This window comes from Canis lupus, chromosome 9 (genome assembly GCF_011100685.1).
Source record: "Canis lupus familiaris isolate Mischka breed German Shepherd chromosome 9, alternate assembly UU_Cfam_GSD_1.0, whole genome shotgun sequence".
Lineage (NCBI taxonomy): Eukaryota > Metazoa > Chordata > Mammalia > Carnivora > Canidae > Canis > Canis lupus.
In genome coordinates, this window is record NC_049230.1 from 48,654,033 (window position 1) to 48,679,294 (window position 25,262).

The 25,262-nt window shown below is 62.9% G+C and overlaps 3 protein-coding genes across 12 annotated transcripts; 1 reads left to right on the forward strand and 2 right to left on the reverse strand.

Moving 5' to 3' along the window:
* Positions 1–9,180: 9,180 nt before the first annotated feature.
* LCN12 (lipocalin 12) lies at positions 9,181–15,230 on the reverse strand. Of its 7 annotated transcripts, none has more exons than XM_038548702.1 (7): positions 14,745–15,173; positions 14,250–14,386; positions 12,986–13,059; positions 12,768–12,884; positions 12,541–12,642; positions 11,275–11,439; positions 9,181–9,654 (listed from the first exon to the last, which is right to left on the reverse strand). In XM_038548702.1, exons 1-7 carry the CDS (start codon positions 14,991–14,993, stop codon positions 9,575–9,577), a joined length of 924 nt encoding a protein of 307 aa, XP_038404630.1. In that variant the 5' UTR covers positions 14,994–15,173; the 3' UTR covers positions 9,181–9,574. The 7 variants fall into 7 exon arrangements, 5 of the variants coding, with proteins under 5 accessions (XP_038404630.1, XP_038404632.1, XP_038404631.1 ...); XM_038548701.1 differs by lacking the exon at positions 9,181–9,654 and adding an exon at positions 9,850–10,524 and having other exon boundaries at positions 14,745–15,206; XR_005364798.1 differs by lacking the exon at positions 9,181–9,654 and adding an exon at positions 11,852–11,971 and having other exon boundaries at positions 11,302–11,439; positions 14,745–15,162.
* Positions 15,231–18,325: 3,095 nt separating this feature from the next.
* C8G (complement C8 gamma chain) lies at positions 18,326–20,206 on the reverse strand. 2 transcript variants are annotated; one of them, XM_038548708.1, is made up of 8 exons: positions 20,059–20,206; positions 19,678–19,850; positions 19,431–19,567; positions 19,247–19,317; positions 19,070–19,177; positions 18,700–18,801; positions 18,576–18,614; positions 18,326–18,505 (listed from the first exon to the last, which is right to left on the reverse strand). In XM_038548708.1, the coding sequence occupies exons 2-8, from the start codon at positions 19,813–19,815 to the stop codon at positions 18,492–18,494; spliced, it is 609 nt and encodes a 202-aa protein (XP_038404636.1). In that variant the 5' UTR covers positions 19,816–19,850; positions 20,059–20,206; the 3' UTR covers positions 18,326–18,491. The 2 variants fall into 2 exon arrangements, with proteins under 2 accessions (XP_038404636.1, XP_038404637.1); XM_038548709.1 differs by lacking the exon at positions 19,431–19,567 and having other exon boundaries at positions 18,700–18,821; positions 19,678–20,174.
* A 134-nt stretch (positions 20,207–20,340) lies between these two features.
* Positions 20,341–24,727, forward strand: FBXW5 (F-box and WD repeat domain containing 5). Of its 3 annotated transcripts, XM_038548705.1 has the most exons (10): positions 20,378–20,430; positions 20,956–21,009; positions 21,310–21,525; positions 21,873–22,030; positions 22,320–22,494; positions 22,620–22,768; positions 22,843–23,263; positions 23,482–23,629; positions 23,703–23,915; positions 23,989–24,727. In XM_038548705.1, exons 3-10 carry the CDS (start codon positions 21,333–21,335, stop codon positions 24,230–24,232), a joined length of 1,701 nt encoding a protein of 566 aa, XP_038404633.1. In that variant the 5' UTR covers positions 20,378–20,430; positions 20,956–21,009; positions 21,310–21,332; the 3' UTR covers positions 24,233–24,727. The 3 variants fall into 3 exon arrangements, with proteins under 3 accessions (XP_038404635.1, XP_038404633.1, XP_038404634.1); XM_038548707.1 differs by lacking the exon at positions 20,956–21,009 and having other exon boundaries at positions 20,341–20,430; XM_038548706.1 differs by lacking the exon at positions 20,378–20,430 and having other exon boundaries at positions 20,819–21,009.
* Positions 24,728–25,262: the final 535 nt, after the last annotated feature.

The following is a 25,262-nucleotide window of genomic DNA, read 5'->3' on the forward strand; positions in this document are numbered from 1 at the left end:
TTCCCTCCCTCCTTCCTGCGGTCACAGGACGCCCCTGCCCTCCCTCCCCCGCACTGTCTGAGCTGGGCCTGTGTGGTCAGCAGCCCTGAGCTGGGCCCAGTCCTCCCTCCCCTAAGGGGCCTCTGCTCAGCTAATGTGAGGATGGGGGATGGGGGTGTGGACGTGCGGGATGGATGCTGGCTGTGGGGGCCCCTCCTGGCACCCGCTGAAAGCAGACACGCCCAGTCTGGCCAACCCACACTGCTCCATGGCTCTCAGAGGGACAGAGTGGGGGGCAGCTGGCAGCGTGTTCCTGACCCCCGAGGGCGGGACACGGAGCCTGTGCCAGGACCTTGCGCAGGGAGAGACCCCCGGGGACTGACCTGGGTGTCCTCCACCTCAGGTCAGGCCCTGCCTTCCACTAGGCCTAGGGGGCAAAGACCCACGCCAGCGACTTAGCTGCCCAGCTCCTGGGCCTGTGGCCGGGCGTGGGGGATCGATGGGCACGTGCCCAAGGATGGAGGAGGCGGGAAGGCCTCTGGACCCCAGTGGCTCTGGGCCACACACCTGTAAGGTGTTGGCCTCACCTTTGAGCAACCGTCGAGGCTTTTGCCCTACCTCTGGCCTCCCAGTCAGGTATGGTGTCCCCCACAGATGGTGGCTCTCCAGGGCTGACCTGAGGCAGACAGTGTCCTCCAGCCTCAGGGGGCTCATGTGCTCCCTCACCCTCTGCTTGGCAGTCAGCTCCCTCCAGTCTGAGGGAGGGGGCTTGGAGGGGCTTGGAGGGGTCCCTGAGCTGGTGGGCAGGGGCAGCCCCACTGGACCCCACCCTACCCCTTCAACCCCTGCTCCGGGGTGCCCTCGACCCCAAGATGCTCCCCCATGGAAGGTGTTGAAGACTCTGGCTGGTGGGCCCCCTGAGTAAGCAGGGATGAGGCAGTGCCCTCAGCCCATGAGAAGCTGCTCGTCCCTGCTCAGCCTTCCCCAGCCTGAGTCAGTGCATCTCTGGGGGGCGGGATGGGGGGGGGCGCCTTTACCGGTTGCCAGGAGCCAGCACCGGCCAGAGTTGGGGCAGTGTGGTTGATGTCTGGGGTGGGGCACTGGGACCCAATGGGGCGGGAGCTAGGTCTGCAGCCTAACAGTAGCAGGGCAGGTGTAGCAGGGGCAACCAGTTCAGCAGCCTCCCCAGACCAGCCCGACCCCCAGGGCCACCCTGGGAAAGACAGCAGCCAGGGTGCCCGGTGTCAACACAGAGAGGACAGGGCCAGGACCCATGCGGGCCGGGGAGGTATCTGTGGGCCCCAGGGTGGATCTTCTGCGGGAACACTCGAGTCCCGAGGCCTCATTAAATGGAAGAGCAGCTCTCCAGTGGAGCACCCGGGTGGGGCTGTGCCCCCAGGATGAGGCCTGGGGGGGCCCAAAGATGGTCTGGGAAAGCTGAGGCCACTCCTGGCCAGCAGGAAGCCGGGGCTAGGGCCACCTCTGCAAGGGCAGAGGGCCTGAAGCCGCTTTGCTCCGGGCTGGGGTCGGCAGGCCATGGAGGAGACAGGCCTGCCCCCTCCACCATGCTCCACGCCTGCCGCCTCCCAGAGCCGTGACACTCAGCATTGGGGTGACTAGGGCAGATGGTCACCCTTCCAGAAGGGTTCAGCCAGGCGGTGAGTGGTGGGGGTATGCTTTGGCCTGTTGGAGGGCCAGGGGGGGAGAGGTCTCCAGGCAGCTGGACCCCATGTGCCCTGGGGCATCACCAGATGGGCCCTTTTGGGCCCCCAGAGGCTGCCCTGGACATCCTTCCTTCTCCTAAGAGGCCGAGGGACTCTCGTTTTGTGCAGAGGGACTCCAGCGCAGTCTCCTGATTTTGGAAGTTTTCTCGGCTCTGTGACCTGGCTGTGTAGGGCTGACCCAGGTGGCTGCAGGACCTCCTGCTCCTGAGGCCTGGGCCCTGTGTCCCTGGCCTTTGGCTTAAGCCGGCCCCTGACAGGGGTGCTGCCGCCTTTCCCTGGGGACCCAAGGTGACTGAGCAGGGCCAGCAATGGGGTGGGCACCGAGCAGGGCTGGGAGTGCTCCAGGCCCTGTGGGGCTGGGCCACAGGCACCTTGGTTGCAGGCCCCCATCTTGGTGCCCCAGGAAGCACTCGGCGGTTCCTGCATGCTCCTGTCCCCAGGCTCCTGGCCGGGTCCTGTGGACACCATCTGGATGGTATGCGGGAAGGTGGCTTGGTTGGCCCCCCAGCCCGGGGCGAGGGCCACGGAGGGTTAAGTGAGGACATTGGCAAGGACATCCCGCTCCTGCCCGGGGCTAGAACGGGGGTGTTTTGGGAGCCACCCACGGCCTGGCCTGTGGCCGTTGCCCAGCCTGTGGGTCATCTGGTGGTCATGCTGGCTCCTCCTGGCACTGAGTGTTTATTTCTAACAGGGGAGGCGGTGGGGACAGATGTGCCTCAGGGGACAGGGCACAACGAGGCCTTGATAGGCAGTGGGAACGGTCCAGTCTGACAGCCGCTGGTCCTGGAGCCACTGTGTCCACTATTTTCCCAGGTCCCCCCAAGCCCAGCGCCACACGAGCCCAGAATTCCAGAAGGAGCCAGGCCGTTGCTGGGGATGACCCCCCCCCTTGCGTGCACCTGCCCCCCCGGATGATGCACCCGGCCTCCAGGTGTCCCTGCCAGAGGTCTTGACCTTGCAGACTCCTGTCCTACCCTGGGACCAGCTGGGCTCCCTCTGGGCGGGGGCAGGCCTAGGATGGTGACCTGCTGTCATGGAGGCCACCTTGGGAGGGACAGCAGTGGGTCCAGGGGACCCAGGTCGGGCTTGCTCTGGGAGCACAGAGACAGGACACTGGGGGACCCCCAGCCACCAGGCTGGTGAGTCTGGAGGGGCCAGGGAGTTAGGAGGCTGGGAATGGCCGCTTTCTTGGCTGGGTGGGAGCAGGAAAGGAGCATGTGTGGGAGGCAGTGGGGCTGGGCCTGCCCTACTGGGGCCCTAGGGGTAGCTGTCCCCTCCTGGGCCTGGAGCCAGAACAGCCAGGTCACGGGTGGTGACAGAATCGAGACAGGGAGGGGCTGACTGTGCCCAGGGGTCACGGAGCTGTGGTGGGGAGGGGGCGCCCAGGGGAGGCTGTCACAGGGGTCAGAGGCCAGGCAGGTGTGCCCACTTCCAGACAGACACTCGGCCTTCCCTGTTTGAGAACACTGGTCACAGGGCCCAGCCCTCCTTGAGGCCCCGAGATAGCTGTGCCTGGGACTTTGCCTGGCCATGGGGGATGGAGGTTCGGCCCCAGATGAAGCCAGGCCAGAAAAGGGGTGAAGCAGGGAGATGGACAGGAATACGGGACCCCAAGCGGGCCTGGTTTTGCATGGCTGAGATCTGGGCCCGGGGCTCTGCCCAGCTCTACCACAGCTGGGCCACCAACTCCCAGGTCTCCGAGGCATCGGGTAGGACCGTGCTCAGTAGGGTCAGTGACTATGGGGGCTTCTGGTTGGCAGGGTTCGGGCAGAGGTAGTGTGGGTACCCCCGGGGGTAAGCCAAGCCCTTGGAGTGTGTGGGTGACTGCTCCTACCTGGCCAGATGCAGGGAAGAGCTTTGCCGGGGGGCAAGGGGATGGGTTGTTGGCTTCTCCCTTGAGTGACCCAGGCTGGTGGACAGCTGCGGGGTGGCTCTAGGGAGGGTCCTGCCAGGTGGCAGGTGTCCATGGGCGGGGCTCAGCCTCTGAAGGCCCCAGGGCACCATCCTCCAGAAAGAACCCATTTCTGCAGCAGCCGGGCGGGCGTGCTGGGAGGGGCCGCCATGGCCAAGGTCGCCCATCCCTGCCAGGCTCAGGGCAACCTCCCTAGCCTCCGACTCTTGCTGGGGAGGAGGGCTCCTGGGCCCGGGCTCCCCAGGGCAGGGCGGGAGGGGGGCAGCACCCAGGGGGAGGCTGTGAGCCAAATGCAGACCGTGGCCTCCATGCGAAGGCAGCAATGTTGGTGGGGGCCAACCTCTGGGCTGGGGGGGGACCCTCATCTCTGCCCAGACAGGGCTGTAGGGCCGTGGGGGCTGGTCCTTCCCTCCCTTCCCCCTGGCTCCGAACCAAGCCTGGGCCAGTTCCCAGCCTCTACCCAGGCATAGGGGTGCTGTGTCCCCACGTCACTGAGCCCCCTCCCCATCCCCACAAACAGGTCTGCCACAGGTCAGGGCTCTGAGCATCTTTATCTGCAAAACCAGCACCCAGGGGAAGCAAAAGTGCTGCGCCTCCCCACATGTCCCTGTGCCCACGCTGCCCACACCCCGCCTGCCCTGCTCCAGCCTGCCCTCTGGTTCAGCCACAGCCCTGTGTGGCCATCCCCACGTGGCTGTGGGCGGAGCCTCTCGGGCGCCCTTGGCCCAGGGTGGGGGCAGCCGGGCCAGGCCGGTGGGGCCCCGAGATCACCCTTTGCGAGGTGCTGTGGGGCCTGGGGGTGCACCGGGCACTCCCCCTCAGCCCCTGAGGGCTTCCTGGGAAGTGAAGCCAGAGGTGGGCCCCAGAGACATAGGGCAAGGGGTGCGTGGGGAAGAGACAAGAGACAAGGGCAGTTGTACCCCTTGCCCCAAACCCCAAGAATAGACTCTGCTTCCGGGGACAGATCCCCACTGCCCCCCAGCTTCCCAGCCAGTAGCCCTGGGGCAGCCTGTGGCCCTCCCCAGTGAGGACGGAGCCAGGGGACAGAGGCTCCAGGGACATCTGCTGTCCCGGGTCTCAGAGCACCAGCAACTCATAGGGTGGAAACAATCCAACTCCCAGTTAATCCACACAGACCCAAGAACTCCAATAACTTCCTTCAAAACAAAATCGTTTTCTGCCAGAGCATTCCTGGCTGGTAGGGCCGTGCACACCGAGGGAGAGCTTTCAGAGGAAACAGAAGAGGCGGCGTGTTTCCCAACAGGTGTGACGGAGCACGCACCTTTGCGCGTGCCCGGTGAGGGTGATGGCTCTGTCTCCCCACCAATAGCTTCCTCACCAGGGAAGGGAGGTGGGCGGCAAGCCCCCCTTATAGCCCTCGGGTCATGCTGCCCATGCTGGTCCCACGGTGGCCAAGCCAATGGCCTGCCTCCCTCCCCAAGCCCCACTCCCATTTCCAGTACTTGGATGATGTCAGAGGTGGGCTCCAAGTGGCTGCCTGGGGGGGAGCCCCTGGAGGGGAGCCCCTGCCTCCTTGGGACCACGGGTGGTGGGTGATGCTGGACACCCTGACGCCCAGCCCTGGGACACGGCAGACTGAGCTCTGGCCATGGGGCACGCTAGCCTCAAAAGCTTTCTCTAGTGGGTCCAGCAGCTGCGGGGGGTGGAGTGTCATCCCTCTAGAGTGCTCTAGGGTGCTCTGGGGTGATCTCGGGTGCTGGGCAGGGAAGGCTGTGAGACTTCACACTCCCGGGAACTGCACCTTCCCCCAGCTCCCATATGGGGGCAGCTGGGGGAGCAGGGCCCCTCACCCCATCAGCCCCATGTGGGGGCAGCCAGCCCCGGGGTCCTCACTCAGCCCTGCTCCTGGGCCCTCGCCCCTTCCCAGACCACCCCCCACACCAGCTTCACCCCCTTCTCTCCCTGCAGAGGGGTCTCAGACACACAGAAGCTCACACACTCAGGAAGAGTCCTTCCCTACACCCCAGGATGGCCAGCCCCTTGGGCCAGCCCACCCTCCTGCTCCCTCCCCTCCTCAGAAACAAGCAGGGCCAGCTCTGGAAGCCCCCAGGGTCTGCTCCGGAGCCCAACAGACCCAGATGGCCACAGGCTCCTGGGGTGGACGGGAGGTTTGCTCCCGTGGTCACATGGCCCAGAGCCGGGGCCAGCTGCACGGTCCAGCCAGGGACCCTGCCAGGCCCTGTGGTGACGCTGTCCTGGGCGGGTACCCCAGATGAGCCCAGCCTGCTCAGCCCTGCACACCGCCCTCATCCCTGAGGCCTCTGAGATCATCCCAGCCCTGCTGCCTGGCTCCCAGGCTCTGTCCTCCCTGGTACCCCTCCACCTTTGCCCTGTCATTGGGCCTGTGCCCCCTTGCCCGTCTTTACCCTTTGCCCCCAGCATGGACTGGTATTTCCTGAGGCGGTGTATGAAACTCTCTCTGAACAATGGCAGGGTTGTCTCTCCTTGTGGTTCCATTTTTTGCTTTGGTTATTCTGAGACCATTGGGTTTTTTTGTTTTGTTTTGTTTTGTTTAAAGATTTTATTTATTCATTGAGACAGAGAGAGAGAGGCAGAGACACAGGCAGAGGGAGAAGCAGGCCCCATGCAGGGAACCCGACGAGGGACTCGATCGGGGGTCTCCAGGATCACACCCCAGGCTGCAGGTGGCACCAAACCACTGCGCCACTGGGGCTGCCCCTCTGAGACCATTGTTATTAGTCACACACACATTTAAAATTCTTGGGACGCTGGGGTGGCTCAGTGGTGTCTGCCTTCGGCTTAAGGTGTGATCCTGGGGTTCTGGGATCAAGTCCTTCATCAGTCTCCCCACAGGGAGCCTGCTTCTCCCTCTGCCTGTGTCTCTGCCTCTCCCTATGTCTCTCATGAATAAATAAATAAAATCTAAGAAAAAATAATTAAAAATTCTTAGTGTTCTTGATGGACTGAGCCTACTATCATTACAAACAACCTAGCATGTCTATACCCTTACATTGTAAATGTTTCTCTTCTTTTTTTTTGGGGGGGGGGATGTTTCTCTTCTAAAACAGCATATGATTCTTTAAAAAATCCTGTCTGAGGGATCCCTGGGTGGCGCAGCGGTTTAGCCCTTGCCTTTGGCCCAGGGCGCGATCCTGGAGACCTGGGATCGAGTCCCACATCGGGCTCTCTGCTTGGAGCCTGCTTCTCCCTCTGCCTATTTCTCTGCCTCTCTCTCTCTCTCTGTGACTGTCATGAATAAATAAATAAAATCTTAAAAAAAAAATCCTGTCTGATCAGGCTTTTTAAGCTGTGTATTTAGCTAACTTTATTTAATCTAATAAGGTATTAAATAATGAGTTAAATAATATAAATAAAATATATCTTATTTTGTGCTTTTTATTTTCCCCACCTGTTCTCACCATCTTCATACCTCTTTTGGATTGTTTTTCATCAGTTTATTATTTCACTTCTATTACTGTAGGATATTGCAAGTGTGTGTATTGTGTATGTGCATGTACGTGTGTGGGTGTATAGATGTGTGTATATCTGTACACACATATGCTCTAGAGGTTACGGCCAACATTACAATGCAAAGCTTCAATTTGACAAAGTCACGTGGATGGATTCCTTTCCCTCCTCCCAAACAATGCCATTTTCATCATGTTTCAGAATTCATACATTTAAACAAATTTTTTTTTAAGATTGTATTTATTTATTCAAGAGAGACACAGAAAGAGGTAGAGACACAGGCAGAGGGAGAAGCAAGCTCCCTGTGGCGAGCCCAAAGCAGAACTGGATCCCAGGACCCTGGGGTCATGCCCTGAGCCAAAGGCTGAGGCTTCAGTGACTGAGCAACTCAGGAACCCCTATTTTTTTTTAATTTATTTATTTGCAAGAGAAGGTGGGTGGCAGGGACAGAATCTCAAGCAGGCTCCCTGATGCGGGGCTTGATTCCACAACCATGAAACCATGACCTAAGCTGAATCCAAGGGTCAGATGCTTCACCGACTGAGCCACCCAGGTATCCCATTTATGGACCATCTCTTGGGGACACATTCTTTCGTCTGTCAAGCTACTCCAGGCTGGAGGCTTTACCTGCAGTGGGGCCGTGGGGTCAAGAAGGGAAGGGGATGCCAGGGGGGTGGGGGGCTCAGTCGGTGGAGCATCTGACTCCTGATCTCAGCTCACGTCTTGATCTCAGGGTCGTGAGTTCAAGCCCAGCATCGGGCTCTGTGCTGAGCCTACTTAAAAACAACAACAACAACAACAAAAAAAACAAGTGGATGCAACCACCCATTGACCGGAGAGTGACCTGGGGTGGGATGGCCCCAGGACTGCGTGACATGCAAGAGGCTACATGCTGTGCAATCCCAGATCAGGCCAAGTGCCTCCGTGGAGATGGAATTCAGTCTGTGGCTGTGGGGGTGAGACCAGTCACAAAGGGTCACCAAGGAGCTCTCTGGGATGATGGAATGTTCTGCATCTTGATTGGGTTCTGTTTACACAGGTGTCTACATTCGTCCCAACTCATCAAAGCACACGATGAAATTGTGTCCAGTTTGGTGCACATCAGATCTAAGCTTGTATTTTATTTTATTTTTTAAGATTTTTTTTTTTTGAGAGGGAGTAAGAGAGCGTGAGAATGAGAGCGTGAGAGCAAGAACACTGAGCAGGGCCAGGGAGGGGTGGAGGCAGAGGAGAAGCAGGGAGCCTAAGACACGGGGTTCGATCTCATGATCCCGAGATCACATCCTGAGCCTAAATCCAGAGTCAGACGTTTCACCGACTGAGCTCCCCAGGGGTCCCCTAAGTTCATATTTTAGAAATAAAGACTAAATAAGGAATTTTCAGACAAATAAAACCCAAAGGAATTGATCACAAACAGACCTGCAATGAAACAAAAATATGAAAGGATGCTCTTCAGCCAGAAGGATGGTGCTACTGACTCGAGCACAGCCACATGGGATGGGCTACAGAGCACAACAGACCCTGGTGATTGTGGTCTCGGTCACCTGCAGTACGTCCTGCAGGTGCCAAGTATAGTTAGAATCAAAACACATGACAAAAATCGAATGAAACCTCAGAGGGTACAGATGGAAGGAAAGTGTTGTAATAATTACATTGCCCAGAAGATGGGGAACATGATAATTCATATTGGACATTAGTAACTCGAGGGTGACCTCGTTACCTCCAGGCTGACACCAAGAGCAGTGGAAAGTTACGTAAGAATGCAAGGTGGAGGGATCCCTGGGTGGCTCAGTGGTTTAGCGCCTGCCTCTGGCCCAGGATGTGATCTTGGAGTCCCGGGATAGAGTCCCACGTCGGGCTCCCTGCATGGAGCCTGCTTCTCCCTCTGCCTCTCTCTCTCTCTCTCTCTCTCTCTCTGTCTCCCATGAATAAATAAATAAAATCTTTATTTTTTATTTTTATTTTTTAAAGATTTTATTTATTTATTCATGAGAGAGAGAGAGAGAGAGAGAGGCAAGAGACACAGGCAGAGGGAGAAGCAGGCTCCACGCAGGGAGCTTGACACAGGACTCCATCCCAGGTCTCCAGGATTGCGCCCTGGGCCAAAGGCAGGCACCAAACCGCCGCGCCACCCAGGGATCCCCCCCCCACTTTTTTTTTTAAAGAAAATAAAATCTTTAATAAAAAATGCAAAGTGGAGTCAGCTTGAGATTCTCTAAAAAAACAAATAGTCTTGAAGAGAGACCTGAACATTCATGTTGGTCGCAGTGTCATTCACAGCAGCCCAGGGGTGGGAGCAACCTGAGCGCCTACTCAGATAAACAAGACGACACCACGGACCATCACTCAGCCCTAAAAGGAAGGAAATCCTGGCACGGGATGGACCTGAAGACATGGAGCTGAGAGAGAGAAGCCGGCACAGGAGGACAGATTCTGTATGAGCGGGAACTCCCAGGAGGCCCCAGATCCACAGACATGGCTGGGGGTGCGGCGAGGGAGGGGATAGAGTTTAACAGGACAGAGTCCAGTCTGGGAAGACCCACAGGTCCTGGGGACGTGGAGACGGTGCCGAGGCCACAGAAGTGGATACTTAAGGAGAGTTAAAAAAAAAAACAAAACAGAAAAGTAATGTTTACAAGGTAATAAAGAGAAAACCAATGTAATAAAGCCACGAGTTAGCCCACCAGGTGGGGCAAGAGCACCTGCCTCAGCCAGAGACCCAGCACACCGCCCCTCCCGCCCCATCCTGCCACCCCTCTCACCACCAGGCCCTCCCTCAGTGGCCCAGCCCTCAGCGCTGTGTCCCCAGCTCTCCAGCCATCCTGCCGGCCCCACTGCCAGCCCCCTCCCCACGGTCAACCCCCCAGCAGGTTCGGCTGCAGACCTGGGCCCGCCCTGGAGGTGGTGCTCTCACATCTTCCTACCTCAAGGGGCTCAGGTGCCAGCGATGTACCCACCTGCCCAGGGCCCTGGGGTAGCTGGAGAAGGTCTGGGCCCCAGGGGAACTGCCTGTGCCCTAGGCCCTGGGATCCCAGTCCCTTGCCCCTTACAGTTCTCCACTTGTCTAGGAAGGGGATGGTCCCGCAACACTGACTGGTGCGAGGGATGGGCTGGTGACCACGCCGCCCGGAACGTGGGGACACATGGTGCATCTGCTCTCAGCAGGCTCGGGGCAGACCTGTGGGGTGTCCTGGGCAGCCAGCCAGGGGCCAGCTGGACAACACTTGGCTGGCAGGCAGGTGCTGATCCTGCAGAGGGAATGTCCCCTCACAGGGGTGACTGGGACCGCTGTGCTCATGGCAGGGTTGGGAGAGGGGCTGGGGCAGTCGGGGGCATCCTTCAGAGTCCTGAGTCCCACGTGTCACTGAGGAATGGGTCCACGGCCACACCCGGCCCCCAGGCAGCTCTGGGAAGGTGCACAGTGGTTCCAGCGCTCAAAATCACCACCTGCCCTCCAGACTAGTGGAAAGGGGGCTCAGGTCACGAGCGGGGTATCAGTGTCCCTGGCAGTAGCCTGTCTGTACCCCCACCCTACCCCACCACCACAGCCAGTCCTCTGTCCAGGTAGGCATGGGGCCACACCCCCCCGGGGAGGGTCACTGATGGAGATGCACCCAAGGAGGCCGGCCACCTGGTCCCAGATCTCCGCGGTCCCACTTGGCCTCCCCTGGGTCAGGGCACGAGCCAGCTTGCTGTGCTCTGGGGCCCGCAGGGCTCTCCTGAGATGCAGCACTGGGTCCCCAGGACCAGGGGAAGCCCCAGGATGCCACCCATGTCTCTGTCACAGTGTGGGGCTTTGTGCGACTCTGGTGGACAGGGGGTGGGGGAAGTGCAGGACCCAGAGTGGGGGTCCCTGGGCAGGAATCTCCCAGCACCCAGGGCCACGGACAGCCCACCTCCCACCCTGCCCTGACAGGGGACAGGCTCAGGCTGGGGGGGGCATCCAGTGCCCTGAGGGGGAACAGACCCAGGTGACCCAGGGTGTGTGTGTGTGTGGGGTCCAGTGTGTGTGTGTGGGGTCCAGTGCCCTGAAGGGGGGGCAGGCCCAGCCTGGGGTGTGTGTAGGGGGTTCAGTGCCCTAAGGGAGGACAAGTCCAGGCTGGGGGGTCCAGTGCCCTAAGGGAGGACAGGTCCAGGCTGGGGGCTCCAATGTCCTGAGGAGGGACAGCCCCAGGCTGGGGGTGTCCAGTGCCCTGAGGGGGGACATACCCGGGCTGGGGGTTCCAGTGCCCGGAGCGGGGACAGGCCCTGGCTGGGGGGTCCAGTGTGCAATCCAGTGCAGAGCAAGAGGTCTCTCCGATGCTCTTTGATCTGTGGTGGGGCCAGGTTCCTGCGGGGCCTGGGCTTGGCTTGCTGCCCCCCTGCCTGGACCTCCTGAGGGCCGATGAGGGGAGACTCAGGAGGACTGGTCCTGTCTGGGCTGGGGCAGCTGTGAGCACACAGCTGGGGCCCCAGTACAGAAAGAACCTCTACACCCAGTGGGAGTCAGGGTAAGGGTCAGGAGGCTGTCCCCACCTCCCCGCTGCCAACAGGAAGCTAAACCTCCAGGCTGGGGCATCTACTTGTAGGTAGGCCTACTCCTGTCCTGTTGTGGGGGGCAGGCCCTGTGGACACACACAGCACGGGCTGTGTGGGCAGGGGAGGGGCCTAGTCCTACCCACAAACACCTGCAACAGGAGCTGGTGGGGGGCGGGGGTGTGGACAGGCCGAGTGGGCTGGGGGTGGTGTGAGTGTGCCCTGAGGGGCCGCCCCCCACCACTTGCCCCCAGGTCAGAGTGGCTCATACTCCCGGATCCCACCACGGAGCGTTTATTCCACGCTGAAAGCAGAGCACTGCTGGGCTGTGAGGGGGCCTCCGCTGGGGAGCAGCCACATCTTCAGCAGTTATTGGGATGAGGAGACCAGTCTGACAGGGGAGATGGGAGTGAGTGTGGCTGAGAGACACGCCCACCTGGGGCGCGCAGCCCGGACTCCATGCAGCCAAGCAGGTGAGTGCTCACATGCCTGTGCTTGTGAACATGGTGCACAGACACATCTCCCGGTGTGTACACACGGGCACACCTGGGTGTGTGAGGACACGTGCACATATGAGCACTGTGGCTGTGCGCCTGTCTGCACGTTCCATATGTGCCACTATGTGCTCACGTGATCATCGACATGTAAAGAGCCGGAGGAGGGGAAGGCAGGTGGCTCAGGATGGGAGGGGGGACCTGGTGGGGCAGGAGGTGGCCCAGGAGAGGAGGGGGGACTTGGGGGGCAGGAAGTGGCCCAGGATGGGGTATGGAGGGCACAGAGACCAAGGAATTATGAGAACCCCCACTTTGGGCTCTGGTTGAACCCTCTGGGTTGGCAGGATCCCCACAGGGAGACCCTGAAGGCAGGCCACGCTCCCCTGTTGGCTCCCACAGGGCTTCAGAGGCCCATGGGGGGGGGGGCCTGGTGGATGCAGGCCCCTGTGCCCCGAGGGCCCATTACCTGCCAGGTCTGGGAAGACGATGTTGTTGTCCGACAGGCCCAGAGCTCTGACCAGGCAGACAAATTTGTCCAGCACCCGGGTCTGGATTATCCACATCCTGCCTGGGGCCCGAGGAGCAGAGCATGGCCCTTAGCCCCTGAGGGTGAGTGGGGATGCTGGGCACCCTGCCCTCCTTCCCCTTCCTGCTCCCACCAGCTGGACAGTGGCAGCCGGGTGGGGAACTCACAGAGCAGGTTAACCCTGAGGATGCTCTGGCCACCTGACTGCCTTCTGAACAGCATCAGAGCGAACACATTGTAGTCAGTGTCATACACCTGGACTTCCTCGGGGTTTGCCCCCGATGCTGGGGAGGGGGGCACAGGAACAGCATCATGGGCCTGCCCACCAGCGCCCCCCCCACCCGGCCATCCCCCTCCCTCCCACCCGTCACCCTCTCGGCCTCACCGCCATCCACTGAGAACCTCCCGGGCTGTGCCGCTGGAATCAGCACATAAGACCATGTGATACAGCGGTGGCCCCTGTGGAGGTAGGGATGGACACACAGAAAGGTTTTGGAACCCGGCCAGACCTCTGGTTCCCTTCTTGTTCTCAGGTGCCGCCCCAACATGGGCCCCCAAGACAACACTGCTGTTTGTTTGGAGGACACTTTGGTCAGAAGCCATGGGCATAGCCCAGCAGATAGGAGGCTTCGAGGGTGTCCCGGGGTGGTTCCCCCCTACAGGAGTGATGGACGTGTGAGCTCTACCCCCGTCCGCGTGCATCCGGCATCCCAGCCCACCCACCCACCATCCACTCCTCCTCAGCCTGGAATAGACCCCAAATGTGCAATGGCAAGAAAACGGGCCACAGTGTCCCCTCGGGGAGCATGGAGCGGGCCAGGCTGGGCCTCAGGCCGGTGCCCTGAACTTCGCTGAGCTAGGTCCGATGTGGGAACCCCAGTGAGCCCCCTGCAGTGCGGGGGCCTCTCCAGGCTGTTTTGAGAAGCAACCAAGGGTGTCTGGCCTGCAAGGGGAGAGGTGAGGCCATCCTGAAGGCTTCATGGTCCAGGTGCACATGCACTGGGGTCTCTGTCCCCCACGTGCCCTAATAATCAACTTCCGGCAGGAGCCAGGTCAGTCAGGGGCCCCCAGGAATCCAAGATGGCTCTGGGGAGGCTCTCAGCGCCCACGATCTGCCCCCCGTCTGCACGACAAGCCCGCCTCGCTTAAGGTTCCTGTGTTATGTTACTTGGAGCCAAAGAGCCCTGACAGGATGGGCTCCCAGCTCTCCCCGCCCCCACAGCAGGGCAGGTGGGCAGGGAGCCCTCAGGTTTCGGTGGCCCCCAGCGTGGGAGTGTACCACCATCCACCTCATCCAGGGGGCTGTCCACCAAGACCCCCCACTTGCTCCCCACCAGGGGGTGGCATTTCATCCAGGCAGACTGACAGAGCACCTGTCACCCTGGATGCAGCAACTGGTCCTGTCTCCAGAAAACCCAGTGATTCGAAAAGACCCAGTCAGAGGCCACTGCCAGGCTGAACAGGGCGCTCACTCTTTTCTGGAATCAGCACCCTCAGGAGAGCATCGGCCTAGGCTAACGTACTACCCCTGTGAGGTGCAGACTCTCCTGAGCGGAGGCCTGGGGCAGACTGTGGTGCTGGGGCCCATGCTGGACCTGAGCCATAGAGCCATTAGCTGCCGGGGGTCCAGGCCAGGGACCCCCACTCACCGGGTCATAGCATAGGACACTTGCAGGCGGCTGTTTTCATTTCGCTCGAATGTCGCCGTGAATGAATTCAACAGGAACTTGTCTGACCTCCTGTGGGTGCTGCCTGCCAGGCCGATGACAAACCACTCCCCCTGGAACTGTGGGAGCCATGGTAGGCAGAGTCCAGGGCAGCCCGAGGCCCCTCGTAGGCAGGGTGCCCAGGCTGAGCTTGCAGGGAGGCCTCCTGCAGGAGTGGACGTGGGCCTGGGCCTGGCAGGGGCAGGTGACCTTGCCCAGCGGGAGCCTCAGCAGGCTTCGATGTGCTCAGTGTTGGGGACCAGCAGGGGTCACCCGGAACAGCGGCTGACCCAGGAAGGCCTGTCCACAGCCCGGCCTGCCCGGTCTCGGGTCCCCCTCCCCACCCTCTCCTGTGGCCCCCACAGCGCTCAAGAGTTCCCCTTTCCTCCTGCACTTGACCCCTGGTGGCCTTTGTCACCCTCCCTCCAACCCCCAGACCTGGTCCTCCTTGAAGCTCTGTAAGACGGAGCCAGCGACTGGCTTGGTGTTTGGGGTCTGACCCTTCAGGGCGTCCAGCAGGGTGAGCACCAGCCACAGGGCACACCAGCGCCCCATCCCCATAGGGGCAGAGAGGAAGCCAGTTGCCGAGATCACCACTGACTCAGATGCTCGCCTCCTTATGGGCCCACTCAGCAGGTGCCCCTCCCCAGGGGTGTGCCCTCCACCTTTCCTCCTCAGAACAGGCATAAGCGGGAGGGCTTGGAGGGCTCAGAGGTGGACGGAGCAGGGGCGGGGCCCTCCTGAGATCCTGCCCAGCAAACATGGGGGCACCTGGGTCCCAGCCCAGGAAGGGACATGGGCACAAGATGGAAGGGCTGGGCTTGCTGGGTCCACGAGCTCCCAGGGATTTTTCGTTTTCTGACTCGAGTCCCCCAGCTCCACAGCCCCCTGGGAGCCCTCAGAGGCCTGAGGCGCCTCCCCCTAGCCCTAGCCCAGCAGCACTCCTGCCACCGAGGTGGAGAGCAGAACGTTCCATCCCACACAGGGGGCTCAACCTTAGTCCCAAAGGGTCAGGGGCACAATGTTCTTGCTGTAGGAACAGAGTGCAGAGCCCAGGCCTGCCACCCCCACGCTGCTCTACAGGTCCCTGAAAACTCGGGCAAGAACGAGGCCAAGGGGCCCTACAGTCACGAGGGTGCAGGGGTAGCAGCTGGTCAGGGTGAGGGGAGCAGGCAGCCAGAGCACCCAGATCTGGGTGAGCAAGGACTGGCTGCAGGGGCTCCCCTGCCAGAGGGAGGGCGGTAGGCAGCCCAGCTGAGGGGGTTGGGCACCCACACCTGGGGCCTGGGAGCTCGAGGGCCCGCTCTAGGCAGGAGCCTACCTGGCCGCCCCCAGAAAGGGCCTGGGGAAGAACACAGCCACTCCCACCCAGGGCCCTAAGCTCTACAGGATCCCAGGACCCTGTGTACCTGCCCTGTGAGCACCCTGTCCTGGGCCACCTCCTGCCCCCACCCGGGTCCCCATGACCTGGGCCATCTCCTGCCCTCCCCCACCCTTGGCCTCCAGCAGCATGTCCTGAGGAGGACACCAGGACCCTCAGAACCCATCCCCCAGGGAGGAAAGCTTCAGGGCTTGTCCGTGCCCCAGCCCTCACTCTGACTGCCGGTCCTTCCCCCCAGGGCCCTCCCAGGGCCAGGGGCCAGGTGTACCACCGACGCCTCTCGGGTCCACTGCAGGCCCCAGCACAGGGGACGTCCCGGAGGAGCCCTCGCTCTCCAGCAGAAGCCGGGCGGGGGGCGGGGGGGTACTTCGCATCGCGAACGCCCGACCCCACGTCCCACCCGCAGGCACCCCCCAGCGGGTAAGACCCTCACCCAAGGCTAAGCCCGCTCAACACATGAGAGCAGCCCCTGTGCACCCGTGCTCTGGGGGGCTGGGGGCGGGGAGGAGCAGGGACCCCCCGACGGGACTGGTCAGGAGAGTCCCCCGGGCCCGAGACAAAGCCCCGGCCGGGCCTCGGGGACCCCGCCCACTCGTCCGGACCTAGGGTGAACGCAGCTTCGTGGCTCTGGCGCCCCCTACAGCCCGCCAGGCGGCGGACGGCAGGCGGCGAACTCGGGGGGCGGGGCACGCAGCTGTGGCTCCGCCCACCGCCGATGCGATTGGTCGAGGGTGGTAGTGACCGCGGCTTTTCGGTTTGGGGGAAGCGGGGCGAGGGGCAGGGGCTTCTGGGCATTGCCAGCTCCGAGCGCTGGCCTCGGGGTACAGGCGCTGTGGCTCCAGGTCTTTTCTGGGCCGTAGGGCCAAAGGAGACTCGTAGGAGGCGAGTCTCCTTTGGCCTTCTCCCTCAAAGCCCTCCCCGTACCCTCTTCTCCCCAGCCAGCCCAGTCGTCCTGCTCCGGGCTGGGGGTGCGGGGGGGGCGTGGGCAGGCAGAGGTGGGAGCAGAGCCAGAGTGTCCCCTCCCGCTCTGTGACTGACCCACAGGTTACCTGGGGTGGCCTGGTCCTCACCTCTGCTCCCTGGCAGCCCAGGGAAGGCGGCCACTCAGTGGTGAGCCCTGGACCAGTTTCCAGGAGCAGGTAGCCACCCCACCCATGTGCCCGGAGCCTGGCACGCACACAGTAGGTGCTTCAGAGGCACTCATCAGATGGATGCCCAGGGTCCCAGGGCAAGGCTTGGGGGGCCCCCGAGGGGAGCAAAGGGAGATAGCCCAGGCCCACCACCCCCGAGCTGGGCACAGGGTAGGTACGTGTGGGGCACAGTACCCTCCCCAAGCCCTCCTCCGAGCTGCTGAAACTGGCCAGTGCCCTCCAGGTCGTGGAGATGCCAACTGGACATGATGGGGAGCGGGGGTTGCTGGGAGGGTCTGGAGACCATTCTCCCCCCGTCCAGGCCCTGCCCACCAGGCCCCCTGCACAGGGTGAGGACCGCAGCTCCCTGCCCTAGATCCAGGGCAGCTGTCCCCTGGCCTGTGCCTCACCCCATGCAGACCCTGGCCCTGAGCGCACAGCCATAGGAGTGACAGGAGATGGTTTTCTTTCAAGTGCCTGTTGGTTGCTTGTGGAGGAGGTTCAGGGTTCCCCAGTCCTGATTCTTCTCTTTCTATGATGTCCCCAGTGTCTGGGGACCCCCATAAGGGTCAGGCAGGCTGGCCAGGATCTGGGGACTGAAAAGGATGTGCAGTCTTCCCTGGGTGGGGGGGGCGGGGGGGCGGGGGACAGCCCCTGGAGGCAGACCTAACCTAGCAAGCCACATCCCCCCAACCATGGAGTGTGTCCCCCCAGGCAGCCATGGGCAGTGCGCCCTTATCCCATTCTAGCCTCCATCTCCCGGGCCTCTGAGCTCCCACATTCCAGAAAGATCTCTGATTAGAGCTCCTGGCGCCCCCGAGCTGGTAGCCTTGGTCAAATCCTGGGTGTGGGCTCCCTCATCTGTGCTCACCCCAGTCCTAACACATGGATTAGGCTGGCCTGCTCCCCCCCCCCCATTCTGGGATAGATGCCCCCCCTCCTTATTGTCCTTGCCTCTGTAACACTGTGATCTATCCCTAGGGACACCGGCTGCCCAGTGCCAGCACTGGACTCAGCCCTCAGGGGCAGCCACAGGGACGGTGCCAGCACTGCAGACCTAGGCACCCCATCCAGGAACCAGGAGGGCTCCCCATCCCTGCCCCAGCGGCCTGAGCTGCCTCAGGCCAGAGGGCCACTGGGTCTCTGGACCCATTCCTCCCTGGAGGGAGCACAGAGTCAGCAGGAGGCCAGGGGCCTGTGGGGGGAGGACTCTTCACCCCTCTAGGCAGGGGGTGGGCTCAAGACCAGCAGGGCACGTGTGCTCATACCCTGGGAGCAGGAGAGGGCGGCTGGGAGCCCAGGGCAGGAGGCCCAACTCAGACAGGGACACAAGGCACAGGACAGCAGGGCAGGGGGCACCTCCGATATCCACCTTGCCTTCCTGGGGCGGGAGCCGACCCCTTCCCCTCCACAGCCCCCGCCCCCTGCCCAGGAACAGCCACCTGCCCACTAGATGACAGACAGAGGCCCCAGGCCAGGACCCACATGGGAAGGAAGGAACCAGGGGCTAGGATGCAGTGTTTAATGAAGGCAGTGCTCCTGAACATGTGGGTACTGGCTGTCCCCCATGGGTGGCCCTGACCCTGTGGGGCATCAGGGCTCAGTGAGCGGGGTCACAGGTGCCACCATCTCTGGGGTCTTCACTCCTTCCAAGTTCAGGGCTGCTGCCAGGACTCACCTTCCGGCTTCTGGGGCACAGAGACCAGACTCAGCGGGGGGAAGGAGCTGAGGGGTGCCCCCTGTTGCTGTACCACTCACCGTCTAGAACATGGAACTGGTCTGCAGCCTCGCAGAAACCTGAAGGCCCAGGCGGGTATCAGGGGTGGCTGGGGCGGGCACACAGTGGGAGGGTGAGGTGGCCATGGGGCGAGGAGACACTTACCATACTTGGGGAAGAAGAGGACATGGTCCTCAGTCAGGTTGACCCTCTGGATCCGCTGCTCAAAGGCGCTCAGGGCCGAGTCACTTGGGGGTAGTGAGCGGGCTATGGGGCACAGGGGGCTCCTGGGCCAGCGGCAAGGGAGCAGGTGGGGCACGTGGGGGCACGCCCCAAACCCCACCCCGTCCCCCTGTGCTCACGCCTCGGCCCCTCTGGCCCCTCTGCAGGGGCTCCTCCCTGGGTCCCCGCTCAGCAGAAGAGGGTCAGAAGTCAGAATACAGGGAGGGAAGGGGGAGGGCCATCTGGGCTCCCCCCCCCCGCCCCGTGCATGGCCCTGTGGGTGTGCGAAGCCTGGGCTTTGGTGTGGACGCACCGTACAGCTTCACTGACAGCTGTCGCTTCTGCTCCAGGTACAGGATGGCGAAGCCCTGGTAGTCTGTCTCCCCAACGACCATGTTCACTGCCCCGCGGGCACCTCGGGCTGGGCAGGGCAGAGTCAGTCTATGGCCTCCCAGCCCTGCACCCCTGCACCTCCGTGCCCTTGCCTCACCTTGCAGCAGGAAGCGGCCCAGGACTTCGCCATCTCTGTACAGCTGCCGCACCTGCCAGCAGATCCCATCCCTGGGGGGGGGGGGGAGGAGGCACAGCTTAGGGACCCCAACCTGCGCAGGGCCTCACAGGACTCTGGTCCAGGCCAGGCAGCCTGGGGCCCGGGGTCCGTGCTGGGGACTCACAGCTTCTGGAAGGTACTGACAGCCATGTCTGCGCCCTGGGGAGCCACATGCAGGAGGGTGGCCTCAGCCCGGTGGCCTTGCTCCTGCAGGAAGCGGCATGAGGAGGCCACGGCCACAAGGAGCCACGTCCCTGCAAACTAGGAGCAGGCCATGTGAGGGCATAGGGGATGGCGGGCTGCCCGACCTGACCCCTGGAAAGCTGGGGAGGGGGAGCAAGTGCCTGCCCACCCACCCATCCCCCTGCTACCTGGTGAGCATCGAAGTTGACCTGGGGCTGGATGGTGCTGATGCGGGACGCCGGCCGAGGGGGTCTCCTAGCCCTCTGGCTCACGGAGCCCCCAGCCAGGAGCAGAGTCAAGAGGAGCGCAGTCCAAGGGGTCAGCATGGCAGCGGCAGGGATGGTGCCAGAACTGGGGGAGGCTGAGGACAGGACGGCCACATTCTAGGTCAGAGTCCATCGTCCAGTGCCGCCCAGAAGCCTGGCACAGGAAGTCGTTGCGGGTCCACCTCCAGCCCAGGAAGTCCCCGGTCCTCCTGCTCTCCCAGCGGAGTCCACCCCCAGCCTCCTGGACTCTGCACTTCCCGGCAGGGCCTGGCGCCATATTCTGGTTACGAAGTCCGAGCTGACCTCTGGCTCCTTGTCCACGACCCCCTAGCCCAGGGCCCCAGCAGCGGGAGGCGGCGGGGCCGGGTCTCGAACCCGCGCTCAGTGAGCCTCGCCCGCGGCCCAGCCCGCAGGTCCCCGCGCAGGGCCGCCGCCCTTCCCGGCCGCCGGGGGCGCTGTGGGCAGCGAGCTCGCCCGCGCGCAGGCGCAGCAACAGCCCAGCGGGCGGCCCGGGGCTCGGCGCTCCGTGGTTATCGATGCTTCAGGGTTCGAGGCGTCAGCCTGGCCGGCTCCATCATAGAGACGCGGCGGCAGGAGCGGCGGGGCGGAAGCGGGTCCGCTGGCCGAGGCCGGGCGCCGGGGCGGGGGCAGCACGGCTGGGCGGAGGCGGCCGCGGTGAGTGCGCCCGGCCCCGGGAGCGTCGTCGTCCCGCCCGGCCCCCGACCCCCGGCCCTTCGACCCCCCGGCCCCGGCCCCGAGGAGTGTCGCTGACAGGCCGTGTCCGTCCCCGGCTCCCTGGCCACCCCGCCCCCCGCCCCCGGCCCCTCGGCCTCGGCCGAGCCCTCTGCGGATGAAAGGGCCGCCGGGACCCCGAGCCGAGGCCCCGCCCCTCGCAGCCCCCCGCGGGGGAGGTGGGAGAGGACGCCGGGCAGCCCCCGCCCTTCCCTCCGGCTCGCCCGGCCCTGGCCGCGCTGGCCCGCTGACCGCCTGGCGCGGCTCCTCTTCGCTGCAGGGCCGGGCCGAGGGCCGGCCGTGCCCCCGGCAGTGTCGGGGCGGGCGGGCTGGCGCTCGTCCCCGCCGGCCCCAGGCCTTTTCTCGGAATGACCTGTGTCCACACCGACCGCCCTGAAGCCTTGGGGCCGCAAGGTCAGGGCGACAGGAGTGCGCGGTGGTCAGCGGCTCTTCGTTCTTCCGCCTCAGAGCAGTGTCCAGCCCAGGCATCCCGATGGTCTCTGGGCTCAGGAGCGGGAGGAGGTCAGATGTGGGTCCAGGGGCATGCGCCGCCCACCACCTGGGGCTGGACCAGGCTGCGAGGTGCTGAGCTGAGTCTGGCCTGTTCCAGGGCCCGCGGGGGTGTGGGGTGCAGGGGGCTTGGAGGAGCTGTTGGACCCTCGGCCAGGTGGGCAGTGCCAGCTGGCCCTCCACACACGCTCAGTCCAGCGGAATGCCCAGCAGGGCTGTTGCTCAGCCTCGCCCAGCCCCAGGCTCGTTCCCTGAGGCCAGCGTCCTGCCTCGGTGCAGCGGGGAACTAAGGGGACCACATGTGGGTTGCAGGGCTGCCTGGGCAGAATGTCACAATGGACGAGGGGGGCGTGCCCCTGCTCCCTGACAGCCTCATCTACCAGATCTTCCTGAGCTTGGGCCCAGCTGACGTACTGGCCGCTGGTCTGGTGTGTCGCCAGTGGCAGGCCGTGTCCCGGGACGAGTTCCTGTGGAGGGAGCAGTTCTACCGCTACTACCAGGTGGCCCGAGACGTGCCCCGGCACCCAGGTCAGGGCCTGCACGTGGCCCCACAGCCCACCAGGCTGGCTGGGAGGGCGGGAGGCAGAGCCATTCACATGCTCCCTGCTAAAGCCACAGCACTGGGCCCCTGCTGCCCAGTTCTACATGGTGGTCGTCAGCGCACCACATGGCACTCACGCTGGTGGGGAACAGCTGGGCTGTGTCTCAGTACTGGACCTGGCAGGGAGGCAGGGGTCTGGGGGTGCCAGGGGCACCCCTGCTGCTGAAGTAACCAGTGTCCTCCAGGGGCAGGGCTGGCCCCTATGCTGTCAGGGTGCTGGCCTCTGTGGGAAAGGAGGCTCAGGGCCCCAGCAATGACCACCCCCCACCCCCAGCGGCCACATCCTGGTATGAAGAGTTTCGGCGGCTCTATGACACGGTGCCCTGTGTGGAAGTGCAGACGCTCAGGGAGCACGCCGATCAGGTGCTGCATCTCAGCTTCTCCCACTCGGGTTACCAGTTTGCTTCCTGCTCCAAGGACTGCACCATCAAGGTGGGTGAGCACAGCTGGGGCAGCTGGGGCCAGGCAGTCCAGCTAGGATCTGGACATCATAAGACGGAGGCTGGGGGACGAGGGGCCACCCTCACTGCTAATGGAGCAAAGTGGGCTGTCCAGAGCCAGGAGCCCCGCTGCGTGGGCCCACATCCCTCGCTGCATGGGCAGCCAGTGGCAAGGATCTCTGTCCTGGTGGTGGTTTCTGGGTACCAGCTCAGCTGGACTGGGGGCTTGCAGCATGGGCCCTGGTATCAAGAGGTCCCCAGGTGACTCAGTCCCCACGCAGATCTGGAACAACGACCTGACCATCTCGCTGCTGCACAGTGCGGACATGCGGCCCTATAACTGGAGCTACACCCAGTTCTCCCAGTTCAACCAGGACGACTCGTTGCTACTGGCATCTGGGGTGTTCCTAGGGCCCCACAACTCCTCGTCGGGTGAGATCGCAGTCATTAGCCTAGGTGAGAGCGGGCCTGGGGCGGCCTGGCTGTCCTGGCTGTCCTGGCCAACCCCGCCCCTCCCCCCACAAGGCCCTGCACCCCCCAGCCCCGCCCCTTCCCACAGCCCTGCCCCCGCATCCCCCCAGACAACTTCGCCCTGCTGTCCCGAGTACGCAACAAGCCCTATGATGTGTTTGGCTGCTGGCTCACGGAGACTAGCCTCATCTCGGGAAACTTGCACCGCATCGGAGACATCACCTCCTGCTCAGTGCTCTGGCTGAACAACGCCTTCCAGGTGCGAGGGCGGGCATGTCCCCTGCAGCCACCCTGTCCTTGGCCTTGTGCCCACCTGCTGTCTCCCACTCCCAGGACGTGGAGTCAGAGAATGTCAACGTGGTGAAGCGGCTCTTCAAGATTCAGAACCTCAACGCCAGCACCATCCGCACGGTGATGGTGGCTGACTGCAGCCGCTTTGACAGCCCAGACCTCCTGCTGGATGCTGGTGCACCCCCAGGCCGTGTCTTTGACCTGGGCAGTGACAGTGAGGATGAGGAGGGAGGCTCGGAACCCGTGCCAGCTCCAGCCCGCGCCAAGGAGGGCTTGCGGCGCTTCTTGGATGGGCTCCTGGATGCGCGGGCGCAGCCCCAGCTGTCAGAGCACGCGCTGGAGACCAAGGTGGCTGAGCTGCTGGCCCAGGGCCGCACCAAGCCTCCAGAGCACAGCATGGCTGATGCCAGCAAGCTCCTCATCTTCACTACGGGATGCCTGACCTACTCACCACACCAGATCGGTAGGGAGCAGACCCTGCTCAGTCCCTAGAGCCTTGGGGGTGAGGCTTCCCCAAGACTGGGGTGGGGTCCTGCAGCCAAAGGGCAGGGTGTGAGTTGGAGGGCAGAGTGCACTTCCTTCGTTTGTCCTGGGGGCCCAGGCCTGGTCCTGTCTCTTGGAGTGCATGTTCCATGGGCACCTATGCTTCAGATGTGGTGCTCTTACCCGGCCCTCCCACAGGCATCAAGCAGATCCTGCCACACCAGATGACCACAGCTGGGCCTGTGCTGGGTGAGGGGCGGGGCTCAGATGCCTTCTTTGATGCCCTGGACCACGTCATCGATGTGCATGGACATATCATCGGCATGGGCTTGTCTCCAGACAACAGGTGCGGCCCCGAGAGTGTCCTGGGTGGGGGCCTCTGTAGGCCGCTGGTACCAAGCAGGGTGCCTCTCGCCCAGGTACCTGTACGTCAACAGCCGTGCCTGGCCCAGTGGCTCTGTGGTGGCCGACCCCATGCAGCCACCGCCTATCGCAGAGGAGATCGACCTGCTGGTGTTTGACCTCAAGACCATGCGGGAGGTGAAGCGGGCTCTTCGAGCCCACCGTGCCTACACGCCCAATGACGAGTGCTTCTTCATCTTCTTGGATGTCAGCAGGGACTTCGTGGCCAGGTAGAAGTGCAGGGCAGGGCAGGGCCGGGTTCCAGATGTGCTGGGCAGGGGCTCACCTGAGGCTCTCCTGCAGTGGAGCCGAAGACCGGCACGGCTACATCTGGGATCGGCACTACAACATCTGCTTGGCTAAGCTGCGGCACCAGGACGTGGTCAACTCGGTGGTCTTCAGCCCCCAAGAGCAGGAGCTCCTGCTGACGGCTAGTGATGATGCCACCATCAAAGCCTGGCGTTCACCACGCATTGTGCGCATTCACCAGGCCCCGCGTCCGCGTCCCCATCACTTTTTCTCCTGGTTTGCCAGCCAGAGGCGTTGAGGGGGGGCCACTGGCCAAAAGGAGTGTCCTGGGCATCCTTGGGCTGCCGGGACCCGCGGAAGATGCCACAGAGGTCTGCAGCCCTTTCCCAAGGGCCCAGCCACTGCCCAGACTGCGTGCTGGGTGGAGAAACTCGTTGACAGTCATGCCTTAGCAGGGGGACTACGGGGCTGCCGGTAGGGCACAGTCTGCCCCCCACCACGCTCACCCCCCCCACAGCCCCCGCAGCTGTGACATTCAGCACTGGCGCAGCCCCCTGGCTGGCTTGGATGCAACAGACACTGGGGCCCCACTCTTCACGCACCCTCTTCCCCTGGGGCCTGCGCCCCGGTCAGCACCACACGTACCCTCCAGTTGGCCCCAGGTGGCCTCTCCTCTGGGAACTTGTTTGCACACCAGCAGGGCCGGCAGCACAAGTCAGTCTGCCACGGGCCCAGGCAAACTGCATGTCACTGGTCACCTGTTTGGGGCCTGAATAAACAGTTGGCAATAGCATCCCGCTGTCCGATCTCTGTGTCCAGTGGTATCTTCATGGGTCTCGTGCTACCTGCCTGTCCACCAGCAGGATGCTGGACGCTGTGGTGGGGGCACTGCAGTCCACCAAACTGGGCAGCGTGGCTCCAGGCTGCATCCCTAGTCACTGTCCCTGCAACCTCTGAGCAGATGAGGTCGTTGGTGTGCAGGAAGTACCATAGCACGTCCACCCTGATGTGTGCCCACTGCAACAGGGAGACGTCCAGGGGCACATCTGACCTGGGGAGGTACTGCAGAAGATGAGGCAGCACACGGTGGGGCAGGGGGCAGAGTTCTTGGGGGTAAGGCATATGATGCTGGGGATGTGGCATGGGCGGCAGAAAACGGCCCTGGGCCGAGCCCTCAAGGCTTGACCCATGTCTGTCCTGGGGGCTCACCTGCCCCCCTCGTGGTGCCAGGTGCCAGATGGGGGTGTTAATGGGGCAGCAGGCATGATTTCTATGCCTGGCTACACACACAGCTCATCTCATCAGACTGTCTTCCATTCCACATGCAC

What these genes read in the sequence shown, in the direction of transcription:
- LCN12 (XM_038548700.1), bottom strand. Translation starts at nt 14,993, where the DNA reads ATGCCTGTTCTGAGGAGGAAAGGTGGAGGGCACACCCCTGGGGAGGGG. An exon ending in GTGTCCTATGCTATGACCCG is followed by an intron (nt 13,060 to 14,249) that starts GTGAGTGGGGGT and finishes CTACCTCCACAG; the next exon opens with GGGCCACCGCTGTATCACAT. An exon ending in CGTCTTCCCAGACCTGGCAG is followed by an intron (nt 11,440 to 12,540) that starts GTAATGGGCCCT and finishes ATCGGCCCTCAG; the next exon opens with GAGGTCCAGGCAGGGGGGCA.
- C8G (XM_038548708.1), bottom strand. Translation starts at nt 19,815, where the DNA reads ATGCTGACCCCTTGGACTGCGCTCCTCTTGACTCTGCTCCTGGCTGGG. An exon ending in GTCAGTACCTTCCAGAAGCT is followed by an intron (nt 19,318 to 19,430) that starts GTGAGTCCCCAG and finishes CCCCCCCCCCAG; the next exon opens with GGATGGGATCTGCTGGCAGG. An exon ending in GGGCCGCTTCCTGCTGCAAG is followed by an intron (nt 19,178 to 19,246) that starts GTGAGGCAAGGG and finishes TGCCCTGCCCAG; the next exon opens with CCCGAGGTGCCCGCGGGGCA.
- FBXW5 (XM_038548706.1), top strand. Translation starts at nt 20,856, where the DNA reads ATGACCTGTGTCCACACCGACCGCCCTGAAGCCTTGGGGCCGCAAGGT. An exon ending in AGACGTGCCCCGGCACCCAG is followed by an intron (nt 21,526 to 21,872) that starts GTCAGGGCCTGC and finishes CCCCACCCCCAG; the next exon opens with CGGCCACATCCTGGTATGAA. An exon ending in AGCAGGGACTTCGTGGCCAG is followed by an intron (nt 23,916 to 23,988) that starts GTAGAAGTGCAG and finishes GCTCTCCTGCAG; the next exon opens with TGGAGCCGAAGACCGGCACG.